Source organism: Entamoeba invadens (assembly GCF_000330505.1).
Source record: "Entamoeba invadens IP1 unplaced genomic scaffold scaff_1105074725591, whole genome shotgun sequence".
NCBI classification, from domain to species: domain Eukaryota; phylum Evosea; order Mastigamoebida; family Endamoebidae; genus Entamoeba; species Entamoeba invadens.
Genome location: NW_004191750.1, coordinates 665768 through 681612, shown reverse-complemented (window position 1 = coordinate 681612; position 15845 = coordinate 665768). Strand labels below are relative to the sequence as shown.

The 15845-nt window shown below is 33.3% G+C and overlaps 8 protein-coding genes across 8 annotated transcripts; 4 read left to right on the top strand and 4 right to left on the bottom strand.

Annotated features, from left to right (window-relative positions):
- Positions 1–52: 52 nt before the first annotated feature.
- EIN_173870 (ATP-dependent RNA helicase DHX8, putative) lies at positions 53–2092 on the top strand (the record flags this gene model as incomplete). Its single annotated transcript, XM_004184010.1, has 1 exon — positions 53–2092. One exon carries the CDS (start codon positions 53–55, stop codon positions 2090–2092), a length of 2040 nt encoding a protein of 679 aa, XP_004184058.1.
- A 361-nt stretch (positions 2093–2453) lies between these two features.
- On the top strand, positions 2454–3017 carry EIN_173860 (hypothetical protein; the record flags this gene model as incomplete). Its single annotated transcript, XM_004184009.1, has 1 exon — positions 2454–3017. One exon carries the CDS (start codon positions 2454–2456, stop codon positions 3015–3017), a length of 564 nt encoding a protein of 187 aa, XP_004184057.1.
- Positions 3018–3148: 131 nt separating this feature from the next.
- EIN_173850 (importin subunit alpha-2, putative) lies at positions 3149–4618 on the bottom strand (the record flags this gene model as incomplete). Its single annotated transcript, XM_004184008.1, has 1 exon — positions 3149–4618. The coding sequence occupies one exon, from the start codon at positions 4616–4618 to the stop codon at positions 3149–3151; it is 1470 nt and encodes a 489-aa protein (XP_004184056.1).
- Positions 4619–5336: 718 nt separating this feature from the next.
- EIN_173840 (pre-mRNA-splicing factor PRP46, putative) lies at positions 5337–6308 on the bottom strand (the record flags this gene model as incomplete). Its single annotated transcript, XM_004184007.1, has 1 exon — positions 5337–6308. One exon carries the CDS (start codon positions 6306–6308, stop codon positions 5337–5339), a length of 972 nt encoding a protein of 323 aa, XP_004184055.1.
- A 92-nt stretch (positions 6309–6400) lies between these two features.
- Positions 6401–7225, bottom strand: EIN_173830 (hypothetical protein; the record flags this gene model as incomplete). The annotated part of the gene is made up of 1 exon (XM_004184006.1): positions 6401–7225. One exon carries the CDS (start codon positions 7223–7225, stop codon positions 6401–6403), a length of 825 nt encoding a protein of 274 aa, XP_004184054.1.
- Positions 7226–10814: 3589 nt separating this feature from the next.
- EIN_173820 (hypothetical protein) lies at positions 10815–11949 on the bottom strand (the record flags this gene model as incomplete). Its single annotated transcript, XM_004184005.1, has 2 exons — positions 10815–10951; positions 11121–11949. 2 exons carry the CDS (start codon positions 11947–11949, stop codon positions 10815–10817), a joined length of 966 nt encoding a protein of 321 aa, XP_004184053.1.
- Positions 11950–12751: 802 nt separating this feature from the next.
- On the top strand, positions 12752–14363 carry EIN_173810 (hypothetical protein; the record flags this gene model as incomplete). Its single annotated transcript, XM_004184004.1, has 3 exons — positions 12752–13028; positions 13137–13828; positions 13950–14363. The coding sequence occupies 3 exons, from the start codon at positions 12752–12754 to the stop codon at positions 14361–14363; spliced, it is 1383 nt and encodes a 460-aa protein (XP_004184052.1).
- A 490-nt stretch (positions 14364–14853) lies between these two features.
- On the top strand, positions 14854–15765 carry EIN_173800 (hypothetical protein; the record flags this gene model as incomplete). Its single annotated transcript, XM_004184003.1, has 1 exon — positions 14854–15765. The coding sequence occupies one exon, from the start codon at positions 14854–14856 to the stop codon at positions 15763–15765; it is 912 nt and encodes a 303-aa protein (XP_004184051.1).
- Positions 15766–15845: the final 80 nt, after the last annotated feature.

The following is a 15845-nucleotide window of genomic DNA, read 5'->3' as shown; positions in this document are numbered from 1 at the left end:
ATTTCATGAAATAAAAAATAAGAAACCCTATTTGAACTTTTGTCAATACAATATGAAGAGGGACAAAGGACCAACAAAGCGCGTAAATTTGGAGAACGCAGAGCTCCACGAAACGAACCCGTTCACAAACCGTCCGTTCTCCAATGGGTACTACGTGTTACAAGAAAAAATCAAGAAGCTTCCTGTTATTAAGTACGAGGAAGAAATTGTCAAAACACTACGAGAGAACAAAACCCTAATTCTTGAAGGCGCGACTGGCTCGGGTAAAACAACTCAAATCCCCAAATTTTGTTTGGACCTTGACATCTGTAAAGGGAAAGGTGTATGCTGCACGCAGCCAAGAAGAGTCGCCGCTATTTCTGTCTCCACACGAGTTGCGAAAGAAATGGACGTACAACTTGGAGAGGAAGTTGGGTACGCGGTTAGGTTTGACGACTGCAGAGGTCCACAAACGAGACTGACATATATGACAGATGGAATGTTGTTACGAGAGTTAATGAGTGATCCCGAGCTGACGAGATATGGTGTTGTGTTACTAGATGAAGCGCACGAACGTACTGTCGCGACAGACCTTCTTTTCGGTATATTAAAAGGGCTGGTGCAAAAGCGGGACGATCTAAAAATAGTTGTCATGTCGGCTACCTTAGAGGCTTCCAAGTTCAGAGAATACTTTTCTGGATCTCCAGTGATGACCGTTGAGGGTCGAACGTATCCAGTCGAGATTAATTACTCTGCATTTCCCGAGAACGATTACTTTGAAGCGACGTTTACCACTGTGAAAAAAATCGATGGAGAGCCTGAAGGCGACGTTCTAATCTTTTTAACAGGTGAAGATGAAATTGAAGAAATGTGTGATAGAATCAACAGTTTCAGTTCAAAGAGTAAAATGGTTGCATTGCCGTTATACTCTGCGTTGCCACAAAATGAACAACAAAAAGTCTTTGATGAAGTGAAAGGGAGGAAGGTGGTTGTAGCCACCAACATTGCTGAGACGTCCATTACAATTGATGGCATCGTGTATGTGATCGACTGTGGATATGTCAAACAAAAGGTGTACCTCCCATCTACACGAGTCGAGACGTTGCAAGTGACCCCAATATCACAAGCCGCTGCACAACAACGTGCTGGTCGTGCGGGGCGTACTCGACCCGGCAAATGTTTCCGATTGTATACAGAAAAGGGGTTTGAAGAGAGTTTAGGCAAGCAGACTGTACCCGAGATGTTACGAACAAGTCTTGCGTCTGTGATATTACACATGAAAAAGATAGGTATTAAAGATATCCTCCACTTCGATTATTTGGACGCCCCATCACCACAAGTGATGGTGAGAGCTTTGGAGCAACTGTATTACTTAAATGCGTTAGACTCGAAAACAGACTTAACTGATGTTGGCATTCAGATCGCCGAATTGCCAATCGAACCACAGATGGCCGTTGCTCTGTTGTCTTCAATTGACTACAAAGTAGTCGACGAGGTCTCGACTATCATCGCGCTGTTAAACGTCCCCAGCGTCTTTTATCGACCGAAAGACCAGAAAGAAAAAGAAAAAGCCGACGCGATGAAGGCGTACTTCAACAATGCTGAGTCGGACCATATCACTTTGTTGAACGCATTCAACCAGTGGGTTGAAAACGAGAAAGACCCAAATTGGGCATGGGAGAGTTACGTGAACCAACGTGCGTTGAAGCAAGCCAGTTCAATCAAAGACCAGTTGCTCGGCATTTTGTATCGCAACGGCGTGAACTCGGAACAAGGCGTGAAGGATATTAGAGAGAGGAATATTAATATAAGAAAGGCGCTTTGCAAAGGGTTCTTCATGCAGAGTGCTCATATCATTAAAGGGAAGTATCAGATCGTCTCGGAGAATCGAATTGTGTTGCTACACCCGTCGAGTTGTGTCGGGAAAAGAGAGTGGATCGTGTATAACGAGTACGTCATGACCAAAAACGAGTATGTCAGGACGGTGTCTGGTATTGAGCCGGAGTGGCTCTTCGAGGCGTCCCCGCAGTACTTTGAAAAGCTCGAAACCTTTAAGCAAAGCGAGACAACAAGAGCGCTTTGCAGAATCAAGAAGGCAATGAGCTCGAAGTAAAGTCTTAGTCAATTAAGGGCTGTGTTAGAAGATTTTAGTGATTGTTTCGATTCTTATTCTTTTTTCTCTTTTCCCTTTTCCTTATATGACCTCTCGTTCTGTTTTTGTCAAATCCTTTCACATAATTGTCATTATTGAATCTCGAATTATTATATTTCGACAAGTTATACTAATTACAACGAATTTTATTTATTAAAATTACAATAAAAGTTATATTTACTTTTATAACAAAAAATTAATACACCATTTTATCTGTGGAACTAATAATATATGAGAAACTATATTTAACTATATATAAACCATACCAAAACCACCGAAAAAACCAGTTCATTCATCTAAAAAAAGAAACTCAAAAACGAGCATGTCGTTAAGTTACAACCCGATCACGATCAACAAGTCAGCGAAATCGTTTGTTCCCAAGAGCAAAAAGGATGCCGCGCCCAAGCATTCCACAATCCAACCACCCAAAGGATTTCCTCCTCAATACTTAGAAGCTTTTAATCAAGCCGACGATCAGACCAAGAGGTCTATCATCGAGCAGTACAACACAATCGTCCAAGAAAACGCCGAGCATGAGATGCCAACGCGTGAAGAATTGTTGTCGTATGAAGATCACACATCACACGACGACGCATCGGACGTGTACGATATCAACGGATTAGCGACGGAGATTGAAATTGATGACTTCAAAAAGTCGATGAACAAACTCCCCGATAAATTGCCGGCAATGGACTTTTTCATCGCGAAAGGATTTGCGTCGAAGCTCTCTGATACTTTCAACATATTGATTCAGCCTCTGTCCGTTGTTGAGGCGTCGAAGAAGGTGGACAACCAGAGGATTGAAGAACTTAATGTGTTATTCTTGGCGTATTTGGTGAATAAATATCCAGACCAGTACAAAACATTGGCGCCAAGCAAACAGTAACTGCAATAAGTTATTTCATTAGTTTGTATTTCCTTTATTTAATATTGTTTTATTTTCTATATATATATAGATTATATACTATAAGAGTCTAATACTTTTCTGCAATGCAAAGCAATCGAAATAATAAGTTATTAAAGCTCATCCATGTCTTGTTCTAGAACAAGTTTATACTGTTGCAACACTTCATTGGCTTTGTCTATATTTGCTTTACACCCGACTGTGGTGATTTTATATATCTCCTCGATGACACCATTTTCTTTGAGAATATCAGTAATATGTTGGCCATCGATTGGGTCACAAGTTAAGACGTTGGAGATGGCTTCGAGTAAGTAATAGAGGTAATGGTCGGTCTCCCCCCGGTCTTTGTGTTTGATAGAAAACATGTTGAATAAGGCAAGACGTGGTTGAACGTGTTGACTATTATAGCTAAGTATGTGTTCGATATAACTTGAATCGAATGTGTTGAACGCATTAACAAGAGCCCAAGCCGCCTCAAACCCTACTTTCATATTTTCTTCATTGATGATCCGAATGACTCCCATTAATATACACGATTTCATCACTTCATAATGGACATCAGAATTGGGAGAAGCTACTATGTTTGACAATGTCCACATCGCGTTCTTCATCGCAGACTTTGACTCGGTTTGTTCCATTAAAGACATGATGGTATCTAATACCCCAATTGTAACTAATTGGGGTGTGAAAGCATCATGACAAGCTAATACCCCAGCTATCCTCATCACACCTTCTAAAACATCACAGACTTCACTCTTCATGTATTCCGACATCACTTGTAGAGCGGAAGAACCAAGCGCCTCCCACAATTTGGCGCTTTCACAGGCGTTATATATCCCACTCAATGCCTCGACAAGGATTTTGTGACTAGTTGTTTTGTTGGCGACAGCGAACAAATACTCGAGGAATGGTTGTAATGAAGTGAAAGGAATTGGGTTGTCAAACATACAGAAATTGGAGATGAGCCAGACCACTTCATAATTTCCATTGATGGGGAAGACCCCATTTTGAATCATTTGAAGCACCACCGGACCAAATTTCATGAAGGTCTCAGTCCTCTGCGGACCACTACTTCCCGCCAAATTAGCGATCACCCAAATCACCTTGTCTGTACATTTAGGGTTAGTGATGTATGGGAGTAGTGCGTTTTCGATGCCCAAATTGAACAAGAAGTGTGAGTCAATTTCATAACTTCCAGTCACTGACGTGAGATACTTAAGAAGAGTCAATACTTCGTTTTCATTCAAAGTGGATTGTTGCATCATTAACAGAAATTGTTTGAGAACGCCATTCTCCACTAAATAATTGTCGAGGAGAGCCTCATGCGTTATGTTTTCTTTCGCTTGCCATAGTAATTCCCCAAGTGCGGCGATAGCTAAAGAATACTTTGGGGTCATCAGGGTTTGTAATATGGGGTTGATATGAAGTGCTAATGCCTGAACGTTTTTGAAGAAGGGATAATCAGGCGTTTCAATTTCTCGTTGTAAATTTAAGCCTTCGTGACGTAACACTCGCGAGGACTCCCACCCAGCGTGGCGTAATCGGCATTGAGTCGAAAGGGATGTGTCGTACTTGCGATACATCTGTGATTATTTTGTTATTCTTTTTTGTTTTTTAATGCCCATTTTCTTGGGTATTAATCATCTAACATTCCGCATTTTGGGGTTTGACTAATTAACTATATAATATAGTTTGTTTATTATTTCATTTTACCATTCAAAACACAATTGGTCACAAAAATTGTTCTCATTTCTTCACTTTACCAAAAAATATTAAAAATCTATAGTTTATTATAAATATTTAAGTGGTTTAATCAATTAATCATGCATTTATGAGAAATTAGAGATGAAATTAACAACTTAAATTCGTCACCTATTCATCTCCAAAAAGAACAATAAGAACTCAATAATTCATATCTTCAAGCAAATGGCTGGAAAGTTTGTGTGTCCCCTTCGACGTATGCAACACTAACATAAAGGAAAGGAAAATCATTGACGTCTCAACCGGGCATGTTTGGTGTTGGAACAGCAGCCGGAATTCCAGTGTTTGTTACTTCTTTACTATACTAGTCATTCAATAGTTTCTTTTTACTATAATGTATTTATTTGTAGCACTCCTTATTTTGTGATGTACCTCACAATTGGTCTTGTAGCTGTAGTAATTGTTGGTCATATTGTCTCAAAGGCTTTCCATTAACTGACTGCACTTTTTCGTTTATTTTTTCTACAAATTGATGTATTGATGAGTTCATATATCAATAAAAGAAGAGTATTTATAACATTTTTTAATAACACAAATCATTCACTCAACCATAGGGACATACATCTTGATGGTCTTATCAACACACCCAGTAAAGTACCTCATTCCAGTCTCATCAAATGAAGAACAAATGATTCCTCCTTCACTTTGTAATGATCCAGGTTGGATAATGTTCTTCATCGTTTGCATAACGCGATGATCCTTTTCACTATACACCGACAACGTCCCATCATTCTCACCAAAGAAGACTACACCGTCTTCATTGCGCTTGATAGTATTCACAGTACTCTTCGGAGCATATATGTCAGACACTAACACATTTTTATCCCACTCTTTGACAACATCAGAACTCCCACTCATCATATTATGATCTCCCCACATCTCGAGACACCGAACTCCCTTTTTGTGTTGAGTGTAGCACTGAACGCACTTTCCCGTATATAAGTCCCACCCTCGGATCATCCCATCGGCAGACGCAGAAAGAATGTGCGGTGACGTCTCTTGAAATTTAACGTCAAACACCGTCGATGTGTGTCCTTCCAAGACATCAATAGACTCTTTCGTTCGAATGTCCCAGAGGCGGACAACTGCATCTCTCCCAGCCGACGCTATTAAATCCATCGTTGGGTGAATGTCAAGACAGTCGATACTTGAGAGATGGCCATGATACATTCGATTCACTTTATTGATTGTTAAGTCCCAGCATCTAACGTCTCTATCGTCACCTGCGGAGAAGAGGTAAGGATGTCGTCGGGACACTTGAGTTGTTCTAACAGCGCCGATATGTCCCGTCAGTGTCAACTTCTGTTCTGCTCTGACCAGTCCAAATATCTTAATCGTCTCGTCGTGCGACCCGACACAAAACCATTCATTTGATGGGTCGAAACTGATCGATGATATCCACCCTTTATTTCCCGTAATCACTCTTTTCAACTTCCATGTTTGGAATTGTCCGGCGTCTCCGCCGTTTTCCTTTTCTCTATTTGTGTTGTCTTTTGTCGGTACAAGTGCCATTTACCTATTTCAGTTCTTCAAAATTTTATAGTTTCATTCTAGTAAAAATATTAACAGAAAATAGTACTCAGGAGATGTTGAATTATATTACATTAACTGCAGTTGACCTGTTCTCCAGCAACAACCTCCTCCTTTGCAGTCGCAATAGTATCGCGTTGCCCAAGGAAGCAAGGGTTACAGTCACATAGAGTGCTTGTCATCGGCGTGTCATTCAGATTTACAATAGTATTACAAGTAGTGGTATCGTTAACAAGAACGCAGTTCGCATTAACGCCATTTGATTCGATATGATTAGATACAGAATCACATTGAGAAGCAAAGATCCTTTTTCCGTTCTCACTCAACTTACTTGTGTCATCGACGCACTTCTCGAAGAGTTGGATGATCTGTTGGTTGAGTGGAAGAAGGTGGAGGCTTTGTTGTTTCTTGTTGATTGGTTCTTTGGGGAGGTTTTGGATGATAGAGATGACCCCCGCACCAAACAGATAGAATCCCAGTTCATTGAATGGGTCGATCCATTTAAACTTCAAGAGCTTTTGTGTCTTAGTCGTCACTCGTGGCTTTGTGAGTTGACAATTCAGAAAGTTAGTTGTGATGATATGTTGCGAAAGAGTGTTATACATTAAAGCATACATCGACTTCTTTTCATTCCGTGTAATCGATTCATGGGGAACAGTCATTTCCGTTGAGCCAATGCTATCAATAGTCAAATGATCATACGTCACCAAACTCGTTGTCTTTTGCACGGGACAGCGGATAGTCAAGTCAATCCCGTAGACATTTGCAAATCCTATTATAGCAGCATTACTCAAATGCTCGCGGTTCGTGGACTCTCTTTTGATTAATGTTTGGCGCTTTTTAAATGTCGGCGCATCGTATGTTTTCTGAATATAAATGGGTGAAATTGTGTGATTCATCGAAGTAAGTTTTCACAGTTAGGGTTTTATACCACCTCTTTTGAGGCTTGTCTCCTTTCAACTTTTTTTTAGTTAAATTTCTTTTGGTTGAGTTCTTGATGGTTTCATTATTATTATTTAAAACTATAATTGTTGGCAATACTATTTGGGCATTTTACAAAATCTCATACTATTTTCCTGAATTCGTGGAAAATATTGAATTGGGAAAGTACTATATTTATAGTTTTTATATAGTTAAATGAATAGTTTATATTTATTTTGTTATTTAGTGAATTCCTTAAAAAATAAAAAAAACTGTATAACTTCATCTGTTATTTTTATTGGATTTTTTATCAACTTTTTTTTAGTCATAATTGTAATTATTGTTTTGTATTATATATTTTAAATATCAATATTATATATATTAATACATTTTTTCTTTGTGAATATTTTTATTAAGTACTCGTCACCAAACAAAATATGTTATGTTTTCTAATAAAAAAAAACTATAATATATAATTAATTAAATTATTTACAAACTAAAAAACATAAATTATAATTAAAAGGTTTGAGTCTTGTTAAAAAAAATATCATTGTTGTAGTATTCATATAATAAAAAATAAAAATACGCAAACAACTCACCATAATTAATGTTATTACATTATTTGAAACGAGTTAAAAAGTCATCTTGAGGTTTTGACAATTGAAAAACATATCATTAATATTTCTTTGTCATCAAAATTATTTTTGATACATAAATTATAGTTTTTTATAAATTATATAAATGATTTGATGAAATTAATATTATATTATTATAATTGCGTACCAGTATATTGTAATAATATACGGCGTGTTTTTCAATATACAACGAATATGTCAATTTGCAATACATAGTTAAGCGTCTCTACATTCATCATCTTTCTTTATTGTAATATTGTTTTAACTGTCAGGCTAATGTTTTCTACATATCTACATCTACATATATATGTTTGTCTACACATATATTTATTTATTTATTTCAGTTGTACGTTATTCTTGCGCTTCTTAATAGTATTTTATTAATAAGCAATATACTATAAATATAATTGTTTTTACTAATCTTAATAATAAATTGTGATGATTTTTCAATACGAACGATAGTTAATTTTTACTAACTATCGTTTTATTCAAGTTTAGTTCCTTAAGAAAAGATAAAATTTTAAATAAATTATCTCTTTTTTGATGAATTAATTATTGTTTTAAATAGTAATTGTATAAACAGACAGACAAACAAGTTTTTGATATTAAAAAAAGAGGTTAAATAATAAAATAGTTAAAAATTAGAAAAAAGTATTTGTTATTTAAATGAGATTTAAAATACTAATAAGAAATAAAAAGGTATTAGAAGTAATGGTATTATAATGAAAACTTTTATATACTTTAATGTGTTATACGTTTAACATATATATCATATTTCGATAAGGTGTGATAAAAACATAAAAACATTAACAGTTAAAAATAATAGAGGTCTTGATAAATAATTAATAAAATATGTTAGACAGTATATCAAATCGATAATAAACAAAAACAATTGTAGAACAAACACAAAAATTTTAGAAAGACAACACCAAAGATATAAAGAAGTTGTTGAATGTTATTTTTGCGTGCAGACTAAGATACCGAGTTTATTATACAAACGGATTGTGTTTGGTTTAACAAGCCAAACAATATATGATAAATGATTTTGTACAAAAAACACACATTATGTAAATTAGAATGAATGTTTAAAATAAGTTGATGTGTATATGTAATGTAAGTGACAAGCATTTTATAAAAAAAAGATATTTAAAAATGGATTAACAACACGTATCGGCGATAGATTGTAACATGTACATCAAGATAATAACAACTTTATATCAAATAATAGTCAATTTTTAATATTGACCAGTAATAAAGTTGTGTAAATAAACACCAGAACAACAAAAAAGTGTTAAATATTTAATTCATGTGTCATGTAAACAACTTTTTAAATACATATAATTTTTATTCATTATGATGAGTGTCTTTATCTTATTATGTACTATTGAAAACATATTTTATCACCTGGTATTTAAAGTGAAAACTGTTATTATAATTATAATTTAAAAATAATAAAAGTTGATTCTTTTTTTAATAAAATGAAAAAAATTAAAAAGAGGAATGCGACGAAAAAGCATTTTTATTGATACAAATAACAAAGTTATGAATTAATATTTGGACTAAAATGATGTTGTTGACCCGATAATTATTATCGGGTTTTAAGTGCTTGTTATTTAATTGTTTATGTTGTAACAAAATAATTAGAAAATATCTGTTTTATTTTAAGTTAATAAAGAACTATTGTTTTAAAAAAAGTTCGTTATAAATGTACAATTAATGAACAAATTAAAAATTGTATTAAATTTAAAAAAAATGAAATAGTATAAATAAATTTAGTTTCATTAGTTATACAAATTTGCCTAAAATATTGGTGTTATTTTTTTTAAATTGCCACGACTATTTTAAACATTATTTATAATATAATTAAACTACTTATTACAGTTAACTAATTATCATTTAATCTATAAATAAATAAAATTTAACTATAATATATTAATTAAACAACCAAATGAATAATTATCGAAAACAAATAAATTATATTACATGGCAAGAAATGATTGAGTGTCACACGCTCTTAAATATTACAAAGAAGAGAACAACACCAACAAAAATGACCAACACAAAAAGTAGAAGTCCGATGATGCCAAGGAGTGATAGAAGAATATAAAAATGAACGTTATTTGGCTTGTCAACCGACAGCGACTTTCTCCACGAAGAGACCAGTGGGAAAGAATTGTGTAGCGTATCCTCACTGGTGTCGTCACAGCTGTAAGATGCGTTCAGTGGTGACTTTTCCGTGATCGGCCCAAAGAAAGTCGGGTCTGGTACTCCGAACTGCTTGATGTCTGCCATTTTTGTCCTTTTTAAGTAGTTTTTATTCCCCACTCTTTTTATTCTCTCAATCTCGAATTTGTACTATAATTGTATTATATAATTACTATTTTTCATTATTCATTTTCGTAAAAGGGATTGGACGTCAGTTTTGAAAACATGGCTAACAATTATCGAATTTTATCAGAATACAACTTTTTTATTACATTAATAAACACAGAAAGTAATTTTTTGGTTCTGATATAAAAAATAGTTAACATGTTTTTTCTTTTTTAGTATGTCCATTTACTATAAATGTACTGATAATTTTAACCGCATTTTTGTGGGATTTTAGTATGTTTTTTTAAGCAAAAGAAGAAGAAAAATCAAAAATGGATTTTTCCATTCAATAAATGGATTTTTGGGTATTTTCTATATTTGTTGGTCAAAAAAGTAAAATTGTATTATAATCAGTTGAATATATTATTATATATAATAATACAGGTTTAATCATTCAAAAAACCGGCCAAAACGGCATCTTCATATTCTTGTTTTACTTTTAAACAAAAAAAGGTTCATAAAATGTATCTTTATTTCGTTCACTATCTTGCACATATTATTTAGTCAATCACTCTTTTACACAAACACAGAATACCTATAAGTCAACAAATCAAAAATAAATTCAACACTCCTCCTCTTCAGCAGTTTCAAAAAAGTGAATATCACATGAGTGATCCGCAACCGCAATCTGCCTTGTCTTGTCGTTCGCAGCAACGTCGTTGATTTTACAGAAATTTCTTGCAAAAACCATTTCAAAAACTGGACATTAGTACCAAAAACATTTGCTATAATTATAGCCTGATAAACCATAATCATTTAATAAAAATATTTAAACATATATAATTAATAAAACTATAAATATATTAATTGAAACAATTTGTAAGTATAGTAAAAATATAGTATATCAACAAGACAATAGTAAACAAACCGTTTGATCTGCATTGCAATTCGTTGGGTGTTGCAAAGAGGTATAGCGAGTCGTGGTTGTAGTAAAGTGCTTGTTGAGCCATTCCGAGTGAGATTTCGAACTTTCTATTTACTTTCAAGTCTCCCGTGTTCAACCAATAGACAGACCCGTCACCGCATGCCACCAAAAGTTGGGTACCGCGTCCATTTAAATCGATTGAATGAGCCATTGGTGGGTTAACGAGTGTATTACTTGTGGTGTTCTTAAACGACGATTTCATCAGAACGTTTTGCGAAGGGAGGTACAGAGATTTCATAACGGTCATGTCAAGGCCACTTGTATAAACAACCTTCTTATTTATATCAAAGACGATGTCCGAGCACAAATGTGTGTGAGTCTCATTTTTGTGTTCATTATTTTGTAAAGGACAAACTGATTGATGGATATGAGAAAGCTTTGAAGTGATGGTGTTGTCTGAAACTTTTAAAACAGTCACAGACCCACTGTCATCACAAAAAGCAAGTTCCTCGTGGTCTTTGTCTACTTTTATTTTGTTGACATCGTCCTCTGCTATTGTAGTGAACAGTGGCGTTTTCATAAATAATCCACCAACTCGCAAATCAAAAAGGTGAACATTGTTTTCGCTTGAAATGTAACACTTCTCATCAAAGCATTGAGAAGACGTGATGTCCGTTTTGGTTGGAAATTGGTACGCTTTTGTGGTCTTCTTTGTGCGAAGATCCCAAATACGAAAAATGCCATTCGCATCACCACTACACAAAATGTTTGAATCCGTCAAAGAGAAGTTAACTGATGTGACAGATGAGTTGTGGCCTTTAATCTCACACATATAATTGTAAGTAGGGTTTTATTAGTTCTTTTTTTATTTTTCTTTTTGGAATCTTTTACTTGGTGTCTATATCACTAACTCGATTACAATGTATTTATTTGACAAAGCTTCATCATAATGAAATAGCGTTAATGGTGTTATTTATAAGGATAATTTGGATTATTATATATTATATTTACATTAATATTATATATATAGTATTATATTATATATAATAATTAAATAATTGTATTATAATTAATAGTATTAAATAGCATAAATTTTTAAAACATTTAATTAAACACTATAAACAGTTAAATTATATATTAACTATTTAAGTATTATAATTGAATAATACTATTAAATTAATAGTATTATTAATATTGTTATTGATAAACAATAAATATAGTTTCTTAATAATATTTTTTTATTCTAAAAAAACAATTTTTAGTAGAACAAAAAATTCGAAAAATCCAAAATATTTTTTAATTTTTAATTAAAATTTGAAATTATTTTATAAATACCCATTTTTATAAACCAAATTACTTAATAATTTTGATTTAAACAAAACTATTTGTTTATTTATTAAAAGAGGAATTAATTAAAATAATAACCGAAACAATTTTACTTTTTTGATATTTTCTTTACACTTTTTTCCATTTCAATTTGACTGTATTTTTTGTAATAAAACAATAAATTATTTGATATATAGCAACATTACCAAAAAAAAACGAAAAGAAAAATTTGAAATAATAAAAAAATTGAAACACAAGAAAAAGATACATTTTGTCTCTCTTCATTAAATCTTATTTCATAACTTGTCATGTGTGGAACGGCTTTCCTTGTTTTTTTTACGCTTTCTGCGCAAGCTTTATACATAACTCGTTCCGAAATATACAAGGAGAAATCAGCAAAAATTGCTGTCTTTGGATTCGACTCAACAGGTACTATTGACATCAACGTGACTTCACTGACACCGGTCCCAGTCACACTCTCCTCTATCACCTTTGCTGTATGTACTACTAAAGTTGCAAAGAATCTTTTCTCAATGTATGAGGACGATGCTCTTTGTATTGCTTTGAAAGACAACTGTGAGTATTGTTTGTTTAATAATTATTTACTATAACTATATAGTACATAATAGTGGGGTATCTATTGACAACAGTTATTAGTTTATTTATGGTTGTTTATAGTACATTAATGTATAGCACACAATTTCACGTATGAGAACAGTTTCAATATAACAACACCAGAACAGTACGAAGTCTTATTCTTGTTTTGCGATATACCAAATTACATTAAAATGGAGTTTAGCATGCATTTGCTTAATAAACATGGGAAATTGGAATTGTCGTCCGAAGATAGTTACCGTCCTATCGTGACGGGTGTTCAACTTTTATTTATAGTTTCAAACATTATTGCTTTGTTAGTGAGTGGATTGTTACACTTAAAACACTTCAGCAAAGTTCAGTTGTTTGTCTTCTCGATTTTCTTTTTTTACTTTTGTTCTTCATTGATTGAAATCTTCTTCTGGGGGTTCTACTTATCCGGATCGAAATTGACTCAAATATCGACGTCAAGTAAATTCTTTTTAGTTATCACTGATGCGACGACAATGGCCATTTTAATGTTAATTGGGAAGGGGTACAAACTGATCTATTTGCGAGTTCACTTCTATGAAATGAAATTGTTATTATGTGGATTCTTTTTATATTGTATTTGTGGGATATTGGAATGCTTTTGGATGAAATACTTTGGGATTGGCAATTTAGTTATCATCCTCTTCTTATTCTTACCATCTTCTATACTCTCAATATCTTCATCCAACCATATTATAAAATGTCATTCCCTCGCTGCTAATTCCCCAGACTTACACAAAATATTTCATATCAAGAAAATAGTTTGTTCATTCTAATTATACTATAATATATTATTAGTTACTAGTATATAATAGTTGTTTTATTTCTATATTTAAAATAGTTTAAATTTATAATTTTCTTATTATAATTATTAATAAATAGATGCTACAATTCAATCTCGTTGTAATTGGACTCTATGTCATCATGAACACATGCACTATCATCATGACTTATTCAGTGCCAATAGATTATGTGATTATAGATGAAGTGGTTGAATGTTTTCTAAGACTGTTGCTGATGTTACTTCTTTCGTTACTTCTTAAGTCTCGGCCTTTTGTGTTCAAACCACTTGAAATTGACAAACGGTCGTATAAAGAGCGAATTGTGACATCAAGAAATCGAGTAATAGCAGCAAGAAGACTGATCAATCAATTGAGCAACTTCAATACATCTTTTATCGATTTTAAAGATATTCTCCTTGTTGGAACGTTTACTTCGGTTATTACAGATGCTGGTAAAGAGGTCCTCCTATCTTTTTGTTCAAGCGGAACACCACACAACAACCCCACTTTATGATTTGTTTATATTGTTATACAAAATGTTATGTAATTTGTTATTCAGTTGTGTTTTTATTTTTATTCAGTTTTAATAATGTTATTTATATTGTTTTTATAAATAGTATATTTATAAAAATAGATATATAATTTATAATTTATTGTTTGTATAAATAGTAATAAATCATTATTGTCTGTGGCAAATATTGTTCATTTGTTCAAAATGAAAACAAATTTGAATGTATGTGGTAAATGATCGATTAATATGCCGAAAAGATTTTTCTCAAAATAAAAACAATTATAAATAATAACTATATTGTATTATAAAAAATAGTTTACTGATTTTTGGAAAAAGGAATTATAATTGAACTATTTTTGGAAAAAAATAATTACCACCCCAAATCTTTAACTATATTTCTATGGTTAAATATAATTTAAATATAACAATTGTTTTTCTATAAGCGATTTCAGTACGATGAATTCCAAACAAAAAAACACTACAATTTTACAACATGACACTCCCAACCCAATTCAACACAGACCTTCAGATATTAGAAGACACACTAGCGACGTCTGAGGGCAACACTCCAGTGGAGTCTTTAATCGTTTTACTGATAAAACAATTGAATCTTAGATTACAAGTCATTGAATCTACTTTACCAACACAATATAACCCTTCTCCTGATATTTTAGACGGTAGAAAACAATGTGGTTTAGTAAATCGAAATGCGCTATTTAACACAAAGTCTCCACAGAAAAGGTTGACTCCAGAAACCTTTCTTAAAAGAAGAAGAACAGATTTGGACTTAACAAGTGTTGAAATCAAAAGTCCTCCAAGTCCAGATAGAATGCCAAATTTGGCACAAAAGGTGTGGGTAGCTTCCAAACCAAAAATAGAACCAAGTGGAGTGGACTTTATAAATGCACACAAGAGGACTTTACAAATGTGGACAAACAAGAAAATGTATAAAGTCATTTACTCATCAATAACAGACGGTTTCAGTTCTGAAGCCCTCAATGACAGAATTGTTGGTGTTAACAACGTGATGGTATTGGTGAAAGATGACAAACAGAACGTCTTTGGCGCTTTCTCACATCAACAACCAATCCAACCAAATCACGACGACTTCTCTTATAATGACTCCGACGATACTTTCTTCGTCTTTTCTATTAATAACACAAAAGGGTCAACACCTGTTAAATTCTGTAAAAGGGGTGTTGGACCGGCTTTCAGAACTTCTGATGAAGACAACATTATTTTCGCAGTTGCAGATTGTTTCACTTTGAGGCAAAGCAACACTTCTTACATCCACCCACACTTTAAAAAGTATTTTAATACCAATGAAGATGCCACTGTGTTTAACGGGACTGTCTTTCCAATCCGTTTTACTGTTGAAAAGCTTGTCGCCGTTCAATGGTTCTAGATGCTGTATTTTTACCACAAGCAACTAGTTTATTTACTATAAACTAATAGTTCTCCATTTTCTATTTTTGCAATTTTCTA